General features: G+C 40.8%; 1 protein-coding gene across 2 annotated transcripts in view; it reads right to left on the bottom strand.

The window, feature by feature from the left end:
• The window catches only part of atp13a3 (ATPase 13A3), a 38,832-nt gene continuing 23,542 nt past the window's right edge, over positions 1-15,290 (bottom strand). Inside the window, exons 10-34 of one of the 2 annotated variants that reach the window (XM_040031913.1) lie at positions 14,743-14,815; positions 13,797-13,928; positions 13,493-13,675; positions 11,810-11,967; positions 11,288-11,476; positions 11,073-11,134; positions 9,734-9,884; positions 9,161-9,280; positions 8,931-8,948; positions 8,553-8,706; positions 8,063-8,183; positions 7,755-7,879; positions 7,149-7,309; positions 6,582-6,710; positions 6,414-6,493; positions 6,136-6,178; positions 5,935-6,044; positions 5,634-5,730; positions 5,475-5,547; positions 5,205-5,382; positions 4,243-4,421; positions 4,028-4,116; positions 3,711-3,791; positions 2,880-2,972; positions 1-1,848 (exon numbers count right to left, since the gene is read on the bottom strand). In XM_040031913.1, coding sequence (XP_039887847.1) covers positions 1,651-1,848; positions 2,880-2,972; positions 3,711-3,791; positions 4,028-4,116; positions 4,243-4,421; positions 5,205-5,382; positions 5,475-5,547; positions 5,634-5,730; positions 5,935-6,044; positions 6,136-6,178; positions 6,414-6,493; positions 6,582-6,710; positions 7,149-7,309; positions 7,755-7,879; positions 8,063-8,183; positions 8,553-8,706; positions 8,931-8,948; positions 9,161-9,280; positions 9,734-9,884; positions 11,073-11,134; positions 11,288-11,476; positions 11,810-11,967; positions 13,493-13,675; positions 13,797-13,928; positions 14,743-14,815 — 2,997 coding nt within the window. In that variant the 3' untranslated portion in view covers positions 1-1,650. The remainder of the gene's footprint in view (positions 1,849-2,879; positions 2,973-3,710; positions 3,792-4,027; positions 4,117-4,242; positions 4,422-5,204; positions 5,383-5,474; positions 5,548-5,633; positions 5,731-5,934; positions 6,045-6,135; positions 6,179-6,413; positions 6,494-6,581; positions 6,711-7,148; positions 7,310-7,754; positions 7,880-8,062; positions 8,184-8,552; positions 8,707-8,930; positions 8,949-9,160; positions 9,281-9,733; positions 9,885-11,072; positions 11,135-11,287; positions 11,477-11,809; positions 11,968-13,492; positions 13,676-13,796; positions 13,929-14,742; positions 14,816-15,290) is intronic. The other variant, XM_040031920.1, reaches the window with a different exon arrangement.

Below are 15,290 nucleotides of genomic sequence, written 5' to 3'. Positions count from 1 at the left end.
TTTTTTTAAACATAATCATATCCTTCTGCAGCATCAAGGTTTCCCCCTATTATTTACCAAGCCATAATGGCCTGACTGAAAGTTGACTGAAACTTGGCATAAATTACACTTAATTTCAATCAATTTGTAAAAAACACTCTCCCTAACCTTCCTAACCATGGAAATGAGAAGTTCCCGAGAACAGACTGATTTTGAAACAGGTCACATCTAATTATAGCAGGTCAACAAATCATGGAACAAATTTATCTGATGCTAGATTTAAAAAATAATTCTGTATTCTTCAGATGTTTAACATGATCTCCGATAGCCAATTAGATATGAGTGTGTCTTTACTTCAAAGCAGGAATATAAAGGTACTTCCCCTTATGGGTGTGTAACTGCACAAAGCACTAAATGCAGCCAGTATACAATTGCAAACCTCCCCACAGCTGACTGAAATTCTATGTATCTACATTAGCTGCAAAAGAGCACTACACAGTAGCAATTAGAGCTTGCAATATTCACATCAGCTAAGATATGTGCAAATGTCTGTTGAGAAACACATCCTATCCAACGCCGTACTTCTCCATTCTCTGAAACACCTACACATCCCATTCCACTCTTAATCAAAACTCTAGTATTGTGGTCAATATTGTAATCTGCAGACCTTGTTATTTATGACAATCATATAAAAGGAATAACTTAATTAGGATTAAACACCTTAACTGAGATTTCTGACAGAACACGTATGTGAGAGGCTAGCTCTGGAGTGTAGTGGGCCCCGGCCTCTCTTTTCCACCCCCTTGCACACACACAAAGCGAGGTTATGCTGAACCTGTGTTGAACGTTCATTCGAAGGGGCCAATGCACCATTTTGATGGCTTTTCAATGTTCCATCTAGACTGAGTTGAATGCTGCTTAGTTTCAGTAAAGACACTGTAATAAAGGAGGATTTCAATTTGTGACATTTAAAGGTGAAACATACAAGACTGGTAGCTTAAAACTGCTTAAAAATTTACAAATTATCAGAAGATTGTATGACAGCTACTGAAGTAAGGATGATAACGAGGTAGCGCCAGCCCGTACTGAAGTGTAATACCGCACTGTATCTCAAGGTGAGACACTGAGTCACTGTTGCATAAAGCCTGCGTCAGTCTAACATGAAGGAAGGAAGAGCTCTTCCCAGAGATTGCTTTTTCTTTTATAAGGAGTAAAACAGTGGAGCCCAACCTGCTATGGTCAGTTTTAGCCTTGTGCTGTTTGCTGCACTTATCCTTCTTTGCAAAGTAAAAGCAAAGTAAAAGCAGCACTACTTCCAGAGGAGCTGCTGCATGACCCTACAAAACAACACTGACCTTTTCGAGAGTAAGGTGTTCAACATATTGCACCTTTAACGATAAATAAAAAGCGACCTGAGAGCGTGTGTGGGGGTGAACCAAGGAGAGCAAGAGTACTGAGCGAAGTTCAATGTAAATTCATTTGGTAGATGTGTGTCATAGATTTTTTTTGCGCAATAATACAGTATCTGAAACTATACAGCATTGGAGCACGAACAGTGAAGGCAAGCAGTTATCCCATGACAGTTCCATTGAAATTTACTGAACACACCTCATATGCATGTTTCCTGTATGAAAGGTAGAAGCTGAATAAGCTAGTACAGGCTGTGGGGTGCTAGGAGTTGATTATGATTTGATAGGCAGAGCCATTTTCTGGGCGTGGCTTGGCTTCAGTGGTAGTGGTGGGCTTCGGAGGCCAGTCAGGGTCCACACTGAGCTCCTGGGCAAGGTGCATGTAGCGAGCTTTGGGTCTCATCTTGCGGGGGCAACACTGGCAGGACAGACACTTGTGTCCATACAGATCATTGGCTCCCTGTGAATACCACAACATGAAAAATAATCAAATAAGTAAAACTGCAGAAATCACAGCGCTTCACATGTTCCCTGACAGACAAAGTTTGTGTGTGTGTGTGTTTTTTTTTAATGAATACTTGAAAAGCCAAATAAAACAAAACTGCTACATGCAAAATATAAATATGCTCATATAGTGTCAAATTTGTAATATGCATATTTCTTGACACTGATAAACTATAGCAACTGTGCGTGCATGCAGATTAAAACAAAATTCAGCATGATTCTGGTCTACAGACAGCTTAAAGACTGAGCCTTCTCCTTAAAAACAAGCTCATGGATTCAAAGAACAAACAGACAAAGGATCTTTACATTAAAAACATAGACAAAAGGGGTAACTTATAAACCACACACTGACAAAGACATTTAAGGTCTCACTATTCAAATACAAACATACTACACTTGATGAGATCCAGTGACAATGTTGAGTGATGCTAAGAAGGGCAGCAAGCAGAGGGCCTGCAGACTACCACAGGGGGTGGAGCGGTGGGGGGGGGGGGGGGTCATACTTGCTAGGCAATGGGAAATATGTATTATTATTATTATTATTGTTATTAATAAGAGTAGATGAATGTTTTGCTCAGCATTCTGCATGTCTATTGCATGGAAGCATATCACTTATTTAAATGACCTACAGTACAGAAAAACATTAAAACTACACACATTAGATATGATGAGATTATGGGTTTACTTCACCGAAGGCCAGCGCTGCTTCAATAGCAACAATCTATGACATGACATCCAGCAATAGTTTCAACATTTGATGTCATGTGGCTCAGCCTGAATAAAACTGAGTTACCACGTTTTTAAGCCCTGACCAGAGTGCCCGTTAGAGGGACAAAGGGAGGAGCGTACAGATCAGAAGACTGAGGTTTTGCACATGCACGTGGTTAGCAGTTACATTAGAAGAAAAAAGTGGGAACAGAGAGAGAGAGAACACCACACAAGAGTAAAAAGAAAGGGCTAGAGAAAAAGGTGTCAGATTTTTCCAACCTGTGGTGCCGGGGCGGCAGGAGTGACGCCAAAGTTGCCCTGTTTGTCTCGGCTGAACACAAGCTTCCGTAAGACGATGTCAAGGATGATGGTCTATGGGATGGTGCAGTGGGCAGGGGAAAGAATTACAGAGAGTCTGGTTTGATTTCACAAAGCTCCTGTTATAGAGGTGCGCAACTGATTTTTAGTGCCACACTGCTTTAAAGTACCAAGTATAGCAGTTTTCTTTCCTTCCATGAAACTGAGTGTTAATCATTGCATGTGAGGTTAAAATTAAGCTTATTAGTAAGAAGGCCGTGCATGGTTATTGTCGTCTAAAAAAAAAATACTGCAAGCTCTTGATGAAACAGAATCTGCTTGCTGTGTTTTTGTCCCTCCAATTCACTTCAAAGATGAATGGAAACTGCACTGTTAGTTTAGGAAAAGGCTCCATCTACGGGGGCATACTAAGCAGTACGTGAATGCAAGGGCAGCCATCTAAAAGGAGGGCAGAAACAGTGATACTGCTCCAGCGAGTCAGCAGGCAGGCATTAATAATCCAGTGTCGTGAAGGTTTACAGAAATAAATTCTGAAAAGCATCCTTAATTAGACAAACATGTGGAGTAAAATACCCACAAATGCACATATTGTAACAAAATAAAGTCACATTCTTTAAACGGTTAACTATTAAAAACCTCAGACTTTGCTTCTTTCCATTTCTGCTTTACAACACAAAACTGATCTTGCTGTCCAGTTAAACGAGATAAAGATGAGCACACTGCATGAGAAAACAAAATCTGAACATGGGGAAAACATCAGCTGTTACCCAAGTGTGATCGTGTGGATCTTACCTCCACCAAAACAGACACAGCAGCATTGACTAAGATGATGAGGAAAAGTTTTAGCCTCCATTCAAACGGGATGCAAACAATCTACACAGACAGAGAAACACTCGTCAATGAAGCGACAAGAAAAAGTTATAAAGTTAGTCTTACCAAGACAGCCCTGCCTTAAAGCTTTATGCACGCGCAATACTACAGTAAGTCAAAAACAAAATCAGAATCTCCATTTACATGAATAAATACCAAGAAAAGATGGAGCCTGATGTGATAAATAAAGCTGTATCCTACATTAAAGAATATAAAGTGTGCATTTAATGTCTTCCCACCTCCATAAACCCATTAATGACGTCTACTCGGTAGAACAAGATGAACAGCAGGAAAACATATAAACTCCCAGCAGACAGCACAAAAGGCCCTGTGAAGAAAACACGCAAATAAAATTGTAGAGTTTACTTTTTAGGGCATATATACATGTACACACACACACACACACACACACACACGTGTACACACACACACGCGTTAGGGAAAAGTTTCTTACAATTCTTATAGCTCGGCTGCCTGAAAGGTTTGCCTTTGGAGAAAACAATAGCAACAATGAGATACTGGAAGGAAGAGACGTAGAAGAGGCTGGTGTTCTCATAGTTTTGGATGTTGTGCTCGTCCTCTTCCGTCTCATTTTCAAACTCCATTTCAATGTGTGATGTGAGGTTGCAGACACTGCGTGAAGACAGAGAAGTCATTAAGAACATTTTCACTCTGTGGTCCTTTTATACTGCATCTGGAAAGTAATCACAGCGCTTCACATGTTCAGAATCTTGTAGCCTTTTCCAAAATGGATTAAATTCATTTTTCAACACAAAAATTATACACACAAATCCCACAGTTACAAAGTAAAAAACGCTACTTGAAATTCTTGCAAATCTGGTCACCTCCCTGACTAAGGCCCTGGTGGTTCAAAGTTCTTCAGTTTATGGATGATGGAGGCCGCTGTGCTCACTGGGTCTTCAGTGCTGGAGAAATGTTCCTGTACCCTTCACCAGATCTGTGCCTTGATACAATCCCATCTCAGAGGTCTACAGACAATTCCTCGGACATCCTGGCTTGCTTTGCGCTTTGACACATGGGATCTTATTAATTGACATGTGTGCCTTTCCAAATCATCCCCAATCAACTGAACTCGCCACAAGTGGCCTTCAATCAAGTCGAAGGTCATCTCACATGATCAGTGGAAACAATAAGATCAATTCTGAGTGTCACGGGAAAGGCTGTGAATACTTATGCACATGTTATATATTTGTTTTGATTTTTAATACATTTGCAAGAATTTCATTGTGGTGGATTAAATTCTATTGTGTGCAGAATTTAATCCATCATGTAACATAACATGACAAAATGTGGAACACGATAACATGACAACGTTTAAAACTTATAATGAAACCAAGTTATTATTTGATTTGGGTATTTGTCTGCTACACATTAGAAGTAATAGTCAGTGCTCACTCGGTAAGTGGCGTCCAAACTTTGTACCAGGGCTGCTGTTTGACCCAAAGGAATGTCCAGATCTGGAAGCCCAAGCAGATGAGGAGCTGGGTCAGCACAGAGAACAGCAGAGGCCCTGAGATCAGACCTGATGGAGGACGACGGGACACCAGCTCTTTCCACGCTGGGTTCAGACTCACTGATAAGGGGCAGAGTGAATAGTGAGGATTATTACATTCAGAACAAATAAACACACATATCGCTTATCCTTGATACTTTAGTTGTACTTACTGGTAAAGACAATGAGGAGGATGATAGCAATGTCGATGAAGAGGAACTGGAAATCGCCAAGGTTACTTAAAATCTAAAAACCAAAAACAACACGGTACAGATGACAAAAATCTGAATTCACTGGATTTCTCATCTAACTAAGCAGGCAGTTTTACGTACAGAGTAGAGGAGAGTGACGCTGATGTACTGGATGATGCTGTAGAGGGCCATAAACTTAAACACACAGAAGGAGGTGATAAGAGCAGCACGGCCCTCCCTGCAAAAACAAAGCAAACTGTGTCTTAACAACATAACTGGGGGAAAAAATTGCTCCCGGAACAACAAATTCAACTCCTCAAAACATTTGAATAATAGTGTGACACTGTGTATATTTGCCAGACTGCAAATTCAGCCTATAAGATACTTATTCTTAATACCGTTTTATTCATTTATGGATCAGCATGTAAATAAAAATACAGACCTGATGAGGTTAGGGACACAGGAGATGTTGGGGGTCCTTGAGGTGAAGGGAGATGCTACTGAGGCTTCGAGCTCCGACAGAGAGATCCCACTATGAGCCCTCTTCAAAGCCTGGGTGAGATAAGTTAGCATTATATACATACTGCTGTCAGATTGTGTCCATTACAGAGAGCTGTTGTCCAAATGATGAAGGTGTACATACCCCACAGTCATTCGCGCCATCGCCACACATTCCAACAAAGTAGCTGCGAGCACATGAGAACAAACAGTAAATCTTTACTCAGTGTAATGCTTTTTAAAGTCATTGCAAGATCAAAGCTACGATGCCACAAACTTTCAGTTTTGACTTAAAAGCTGATTCTGCTGCTCATTAATGACAAACTGTCCAGCAGCACACGATGGGAATGTTAAATAACAGAATGTTGAAATCCCATTTTTGACAAGTTCAAAGCTACATCCCATATTTGACTAAATACTCACTCGACACCCTGCAGCGTCTCAATCAGCTGGGTTTTCTGGTCAGGTGCCATTCTGGCAAACACTGTGCCGCGCAACACGAGCTATAAAGCAGAGCACACAATCAGGAGTCAGAAACAAAGACGTATTTGATGCAACTTCTGCTCCATTTTCGTTTGAGCAGTTTCTTACCTTTTGAAGCATATCTGGGAAATGTTCATCGATTACAGCAAATGATTTTCCGTTCATAGCAAAGTGGTAGAGCTCTTGGCTTTTGGGATCATCTATGTGACAGACATCCTCCAGGCTTATGTTCACTTCCTGTTCCAAAGTATGAGAAATTTTAAGAAATGCATCGAGATTTAAAAACAAAAAACAAAACAGGAACACTCAATAATTACTAAAAACCAAGTCTTTGAACTGTTTTAACAATCAACAAAGACATCTTTATATTATTTAACAAAGGTTCTGAACCCACACAGAAATTCACTATTGAATGTTAAAATCTGCTGCATTTTATCTAATCAATAAATAACTTCTATAACTTGCAATTGATGTTAATCAAATAACAGGTAATGGGTTTTGGATGATCTGATCACACACCTTTGTTTTGTAGTTGATCTGCTGAAAACCTTTACATTTCCTTTAGTAGACAAGATACTGCTCAATTTATATGTGACATTACGAGCTATGTTCAGCTGAAGTATGTTCTGCTGCCTGTGTGTTGTACCAGTGTTAGAATTAGACCCATCGATTCACCTGAAGTCGGGATGCACTGCGAGGTTTGTCAGCGTATCTCCAGGTGATCTTGGCGGCTTGTCCATCGTGTGGAGGGAGGGCATCGGCAATTATGACTGTGTCCTGGGGAGGGATCATTCCGCAGTCGCGGGCCACAGAGATGGCCGTCAGCATGTTGTCACCTGCAAAGTGATTACGATATTAATTTTGCTATAACATCCCACAATTCAGTCATTTGCTTGTCATGTTTTCATCTTCAGCCTTGGGTTATAAATAAGTTACCCAAGGGTTTGCTTGGCTGTGACTGATGATAGATGATGAATGATGAAATACAAGCTCAGTGTCACCTCACCCTAAGTGACACCACAGTAGAGTTTGGGGGCTAATGGAGATGGATGAGCTTGCAAAAAACAGGTTAAAAGTGAGCCAGAGTACATACAAACCATGGATCAATTGTGAAACAATCAATTCTTTTTAAGGCTCAAAGTTGAATTTGATTCACAGCCAAGTATAGTGAGTCTAGACAGGAACAGCTGGTTAAAGTATACACGCAGAGTAAACTATTGCTGGCATACCTGTGACCTCTCATTTGTTATGCAATGATGGAAAATACCAGCATGTTCTCACCAGTAACCATGACTGTGCGAATGTTGGCCTGATGAAGGTCCTGCAGCACCCCTGGAGTTTCTGGCTTCAGCTTGTTCTGCATGATGATGAGACCCAGGAACTCCATGTTTGCTTCTATGTGATCCCTAATTCAACGAAAGACATATGAATGTGTTTGTGTCTAACAAAATCCCCATATTAAACATACATTTCTTCCCAGTAAATTATCTCTCATTAAAATATTTTTTTGTTCCACACAGAGCCACTTCCCTTTATTTTCTTATTCAGATCACAGAATGCATGTATTACATCAATGCAAAGTACACTACCTGTTGATGTTCTGGACCTTGTGCCAAGTAAGTTTTGATTCGAGCCGCCGATGAGCGAGAGCAATGACTCTGAAACCCTGCTTCGTGTAGCCTTCCAAAACCGCTGCAAAGTTTTCTGGCACTGCAAAGAAATGAATACAATAACAAGAGAGCCGATCAGTGATTCATCAGTAACAAACAGCAAGAAAAGAAGACAGAAACCCAAGATTTATAGATTCACAGTGCAAGCACCAACACTAACAACAACACTAAATACTAATTTTGGAGCAACAAAATCATTATCTTGAAGTATGCTCAATCATCCAGGGAAGAAAGTCCCAAAAAGTTGATTCTGCTCATCAGAAAACAGTTTCCAGATGAACAGAATCTACTTTTGGGACAAAATCATTGATATACCAGGTCAAAGATACATTTGTAGAAAAATGTATAAAAGAAAAAATAAAACAAATTGTAAGACAACATGCACATCTCTACATTTTGGACACCTCACCCGTCTCTCTTCTGCAGAGACTAGTCACAACCTCTGGTGCACCTTTCATGTAGGCATCCATACGTTTCTCCCCGAGGAGACGAGCTACTACACTCATTCTCTGGAGCGCTGAAGAAAAAGGGAACTGGCGCACAATACCAATCTCATAGGCTGCCTGCATATGCACACGTAAAGACAAACAAAATAAAATTATTTGTTTATTAGAAAGAGAAAGATGAAATGCTAAAATCGAGTTAAAAGTATACCAGTTATACAAAAAGGCACTATAGAAATGAATAAAACACAAATACTCACATTACTAAATTACTCTTTTTAAAAATAAAATGAAATGAACAGTTAACTTTGACAGGCATGAAAAGAAATACAACTACTACTTACCGAGAGCTCATAGAGTTCCTATAAAAACAAAAACAAAAACACACAACAACAAATAAACCAGTCATTAAGAGTAAAAATACACTGTTCTTTTTAATGTTATAATAACATGGACACACGCACAAAAAAAATGCACGTTTAGATGCTGGACAGATATATTCATATAATTTTATACTTTTTCTAGACTCTGAAGGCCTGTGGTGTCCTGCTAACAACCGGGTTGCTGTACATACCATGTCCTGCTCTGGTGTTACAGCAGGCTCCGGGGGCAACAGCTGCTTAGGCGGTCGAACGACAGTGGGCATGATACGATTATGAAGAGACGTTTCCTCCTCGGTAGCCTCTTCCAGGATCTGGGCAGGTAAATATAAGTAAATGTTTACATTTCATACCAAGAAGCTTTTTAGATGTGCAACATTAAGACATTGAAATAATGCTTACATGTCTTTTAGGCAGAGGTAACATTTACTTTGAATAATCTTATCCAGACATGCCAAAGACAGACTAAAAATCAGAACAGCGCAGCTTTTGTATATAATCTAAAACTCGTACACTAGATTAGTACAAAAGAAGAGGACCTTTCTAATCTCGAGCCATCAACATGATTGGAATCATGCAGATGTTTTTGTGGCAGGTTATAAAGCAATAATGTGATAATGCCCAGTTTAGCAAAATTGTATCCAGCCTAAATACTGACAGAAGGGAGAATAAAGGGGACACTGCATCACAAAATGGATTCATGAGTCTCATAACTCTAGCCTGCCCTTACAGACATTTAGCTCATGGATAGATACAGATGAACTCACCCAGCCTGTAGCCTCAAACATTTTGAGGTCCAGCGGGTCCCCAGACAGCTGGCCTTCTATTTTGGTAAGTGAGTGGCATGTGGCCATGCAAGCCACAAACTGGGACTTGACAAGATTTTCCTTGTAGGCATTTTCTTCTGACAGGTGGAAGCTGGAGAAGCAGAAGAAGTGGGCGGTGAAGAGAGATTAAATTATACTCCTTTAACTACATTGTGGGAGTCATAAGAAATTGGGATGATCTGATATCCTCGTGTTGGTGTTGTTCCCACATCATCATAATAAATGTTGTTCCAGGTTCAACATTGCAAGTGACCAATCACCTTCTTGCGACATAACACTTCTGCAAGCCAAGCGATTCGTTCAATTATGAAATTCCAATGTTGCAAGAACAATATGTATAATGCTTACCGTTCATTAAAGAACAGCATCCTGAAATGCAAAGAATTCAAATCGCTGGATCGCAGGACAGAGGTGGTTTCTCGCAAGTTAAGTACTTTTCTTTTTACGGCGTTTTTTTTCCGAAGTCGCAACAGTATGACGTCACAACAATGTGATTGGTCACTTGCAATGTTGAACCTGGAACAACATTTATTATGATGATGTGGGAACAACACCAACACGAGGATATCTGATCGTGCAAGAAATTGATTGAGAAATGAGCATTTGGAAGATAAAAACTTTTAATCTATCTGGTAAATAGATGATTAGGCCTTTAAAATTCAGAGCTATTACAATTCAGTTTTCTAACGATAACCTTAGTACTAGAAAAAAGACATATCATCCAGCCACTGCTTATTACAATGCATGATCAGTTTTAGGCATCACTGGGAATCTCAGAGACAAGCAGATTTCTTGGTTTCTGCTCGTATCCAAATTTCTTCTGAGCTGTTTGAAACAACCATGACAGGAACAACACATCCGAGTTGATTAAAAGACTAGTAAATGTCTATGTAATTTAATGTTAACACCCCAGATCCTCAGTGTAATTTGTGCATTTACAGCAACTGTGTCAAACATAAGGTCTGGGAGCCAGAATCAGCCCAGCAAAGACTCCACTCCAGCCCACTGGAAATCTTTGAAAAATGAAATGAAAACTTTATATTTTGTAGTTACTGAATTTTACACATTTATCAGAGTTTTACTGTTCTGATGAGTCTGACATCCCTGATTTAGAGGGATATGAAATGTTACACAGATACACTCCAGTATATTCTAAGCTCTTTTTAACAGTTTATCAGTGGCTGAAATAAATGACACCTTCAGATTTTTAGTTCCTTTAGGCTACAACATGCAGTAAAATAGGCTCACGTTTACTAATTTAGGGCACAGAGCATCTTACCTGCCATTCTCAACCCTCTGGACTCCCCACAGGTCTAACCCATCTTCTGTCAGAGTTCCAGTCTTTAAAGATAAAAGATAATGAAATTCAACTGAATCAACACGGGGTGATCTTTGCTACCAGTTGCTTCTACATATGACATGGCACTAAAATTCTACAGAGTGACTTAAGCACCGTCTTTTACAACTGATAATCTGAATAAATTAGAGACTCACTTTGTCAAAGCACACCAGATTGATCTGGCCGCAGATATTAATTCTCTGTGGGCTGATGCAGAAAATGCCAATACGTTTTAGGCGTCGCTGTGCATACACAATGCCGGCTGTCATAGCCGCTGGCAGCGCCGGTGGTACTGTTATGGTGACAATGTCCAGGGACTCAATGATGATGGTCTTAGCTGGCACCTAACAAACAAACAAAAAACTGCAGACGTTTGCATGTTTGACAACCCTGATTCTCGACAACTCACAATGAGCCCATGTTCTTCAGTGCTAAGAGATACACAAATGTATGAGAAGACTGTCAGTTTTCTGGAGAACAAAATATTTGTTTCTACTGGCCACAGAGGATGACTCACTCTTAGAACAGCTGCCTCAGGCATTTCAACCAACCCTATTAAATTGTATTGCATTAAAAAGGGAAACCATCTGAAAACGTAATCATCTTACAAGATTTTTTGGAGAAAAAGAAAAACTGAAAGAGGAGACCGATCATTCTCCTTTAACTTTCTGCATTACCTCGTTCATGATACTGAGTACAATGGAGTAAACAAAGCCGATTCCAGCCACAGCCACCAGACACAACAGGAAGAGGTAGGCATCGCGGTACAGCTTGAAGTCGGTGGGTTTGGGATAAAGGATGGAGCGCACCAGCTGGCCTTTAGCTGTGCTGAAACCTGAGTGAAGAAAAGGAATCTTTGGTCATTTTTAAGTCTTAGGCCCTTTCTCAATTCTCAAGTACGCGAGTCCATGCTCGCGTTCTCCGCGAGTCCGGACTTGCCATCCCCCTCTTAATTTAACTGTGAGTAATATGTTATGAAGCTTAACTTTAATCACAGCCAAACCGGTTTACTCAGGAACAAATAAAACACTGAAATAAACCAAACATTAACATTTAGAAGTGAACGAAGTGACTTATATATAATGTTTAACCTCAGTAGCGAAATCTCTATTAATAAAAATAGTGTACATGTGTGCCTTAATAAAAACAAGCAGGTGAGATGTTAGAATGTTTTTATTTTTATTTTAGTGGACACTCAATACAATAGACAGCTGCTGGGGTTTGTTTAACCTGAGTAACGAAAAGACCGCGGGGGGGGTTGAAAACGATGTGCCGGGAGTCCGCTGTTCTCGCCGGCTCTAGTGATCCTCGACCTCGCGGTCTGCTGTGGAGCTGGCGGGTCACAGACGTCTCCGAAAAAGTCAGAGCACGTTTGGAAATATATAATATCTTGATAAATCGAGCAGATATTTGAAGTTTACACAGCTACATTCTCGCTTGAAAATAACTTAAAAGTTTATTTTGTGACCCAGAAAGAGTAATATTTAAAAGTTTTTAGCTGCGCTCGTCCGCCATTGCTGCGTTTTGGACGAAATGCATTCTGGGATATTTAGCTGTACCAAGTCCACACAAGTCACCACCGATGCATGCGCGATAAAACGGGCGGAGCGAGAACACATCCGAGAATTTTTCGCGTTCTCGGCTTGATGCGTACTTTGAATTGGAACAGTGCTTGCTCTCCGACTGATGACGTATCACGAGTACACGAGAACGCAAGTACGCATATTGAGACAGGCCCTTACTTTCTTTCATTCTGTCATTTGAACTGAGGCAAAATGTTCTGACCAAACGAACTTTTATAGATCAAACAGCAAGCTTGTTGTTCTAAATTGACAAACCATTTTATTCCAGCCAACTTTATCAAGCTCCCACTTTGCAGTAAAGTAAAGGATTTCATTAGAGACTATGTCACTAACCTAAACATATGGTAAATGTCCTGTATTTGTGTAGTGCTTTACTTAGTCCCTATGGACCCCAAAGCGCTTTACACATTCAGTCATCCACCCATTCACACACACATTCACACACTGGTGATGGCAGCTACATTGTAGCCACAGCTGCCCTGGGGCGCACTGACAGAGGCGAGGCTGCCGGACACTGGCGCCACCGGGGTCTCTGACCACCACCAGTAGGCAACGGGTGAAGTGTCTTGCCCAAGGACACAACGACCGAGACTGTCGGAGCTCGAACCAGCAACCTTCCGATTACAAGACGAACTGCCAACTCTTGAGCCACGATCGCTCCATATAGGCTAAATCTCACTGTTATACTGTAACAGTACCCCATTTCATTTTAAAAGATCTGGATTATTACAATCACATTAATCATTAAAGCACTTGAATCCAGACCCCCAAACTAACCTGTGCGCACCACTACAGCCTTGACCAGTTCGCCTGTGTAGAAGCGGGTCTGGATGACATTGGTGCCACAGAAGAGTGTGTGTCTCTTATGCTCCTCTGTGTTGTAGGCACTACCAGCCTCCTCCCCCCTGTCCCCTGGCACTGGGTTTGGGAGGTTGGTCTTTGTCACTGGAACGCTCTCACCTAATGAGGATTAAAAGACATTAGCACTGCGTCCAGAAATACATAAGAGGAAAACCAGACTGGAACTTGCAAAGAAATAAAATTTGAAGAAACAAGTCTTTACATGCGCTTCTCTACCAACCTGTAAGCATGCTTTCATTGACGATACAGGTGCCACTGACCAACACGGCGTCACATGGCATGATGGTCCCATTGCTGGGGATGACTATCACGTCACCGGGCACCAGATCAGTAGACAAAATTTCCTCGATATCTGCCAGTAAATATGTGGTAGAAACAAAGTGAGTGAATGTGTGCAATCAGATACAGACATCATACCTAAAACAGGAGAGGTGAGAAATGTATTCCAAGTGTAGACAGTGGACATGAAAGGCAACAGGGATGAGGAGATTGTAATAAACCCAAGGCAGACCCGACCACTCGCTCATTCTTTTCAACATATTGTTGTCGTCCTTTACAGACACACACAACAACAACAACAGTCAGTCAGCACAGAGTTGCAGATGCCGTGCAGGTGTGTCCGCCTCTCCTGCAGCAGCACTGGCAGCAGCCCCGCCACAGAGATATTTTGTGTTTAAGAGCCTCATAGTCTTGTTCAGCACTTCTCTCATTAATAATGCCTCTCTACGCAGCAGTGGAAAAAGCTGAGGCATCATAAGCAGTACCTTACAGTTTATGTGCCCCTACAGCTATGTCTGACAACTCTAAACCCAAGTTCAACCACCCTCCTTTGGACAACTAATGACATGCATTTTGAGATTGTGATGGTATTGTCATCACTTCTGCAAACACAAACAGAACCTTTTGTGCAGAATAACAGACCAAACTGTCCATCCTTATTGTCATATAGACTCTAACGTTGCAGTGTTTCACAGCAGAGGACATTTAGAGGGCAGCCAGTGCAGGGTCTGGCTCGGCATAAATGCAGAAAAATCCCCGTTGTCAGATTTGGATTGGAAATCCCTTTTTGAAACTAGCTGAATATAGAATACCTGATGCATTTTTCCTATGAAAATAATTTTTGAATCTCAAACAAAAGATAAAATCAAAGAAAAAGTTTTACAAACCATTATTGGCTCGGCATACGGACACACGAACAATACTGTGAGCTGCCACCATGTCATGAAGCATGACGTATTGCTGGAGAAAGAGAAGAAAAATAACAATGATTAAAAAACCTTTTTAATTCCCATGAACATCTGTGAATTGCAAGGATGTTTTCGTTTGAGTTAGTCAACCATGAGCCAGTAAACCACGTGCATGCGTTGGCCTGAAAACGCTAGATTAGATACTCAGTTTAGTCACTGGTATAAATCATAATGGTAGAAGGAAATAAGAAGGGAAAAAGGTCTTCAACAGGCAGTCGTCTGATTCTGTGGTACTTAATGTAATGTTCCATATAAATGAGTCAGCCTTTAAAGACGTTTATCTGAGACTGAAAACAAAAACAATCGTGGGAACGCCATCAGGCAAAAACACAGCTGGACAAACCGGGCTTAGGCCCCATTGCTAATGAGGTGGGAAAAAAGCAAAAGCTAAGTAAGCCGTCATCATTGTGTTTTGACATAATGATACAATAAGTAAATCTAAGGACACGTTATCAGTGGCTGATATG

The sequence above is a fragment of the Simochromis diagramma genome, unplaced genomic scaffold, assembly GCF_900408965.1.
Source record: "Simochromis diagramma unplaced genomic scaffold, fSimDia1.1 OVJJ01000334.1, whole genome shotgun sequence".
NCBI lineage: Eukaryota > Metazoa > Chordata > Actinopteri > Cichliformes > Cichlidae > Simochromis > Simochromis diagramma.
Note: the sequence above shows the minus strand (reverse complement) of the source record. Positions and strands in the feature narration are given on the sequence as shown.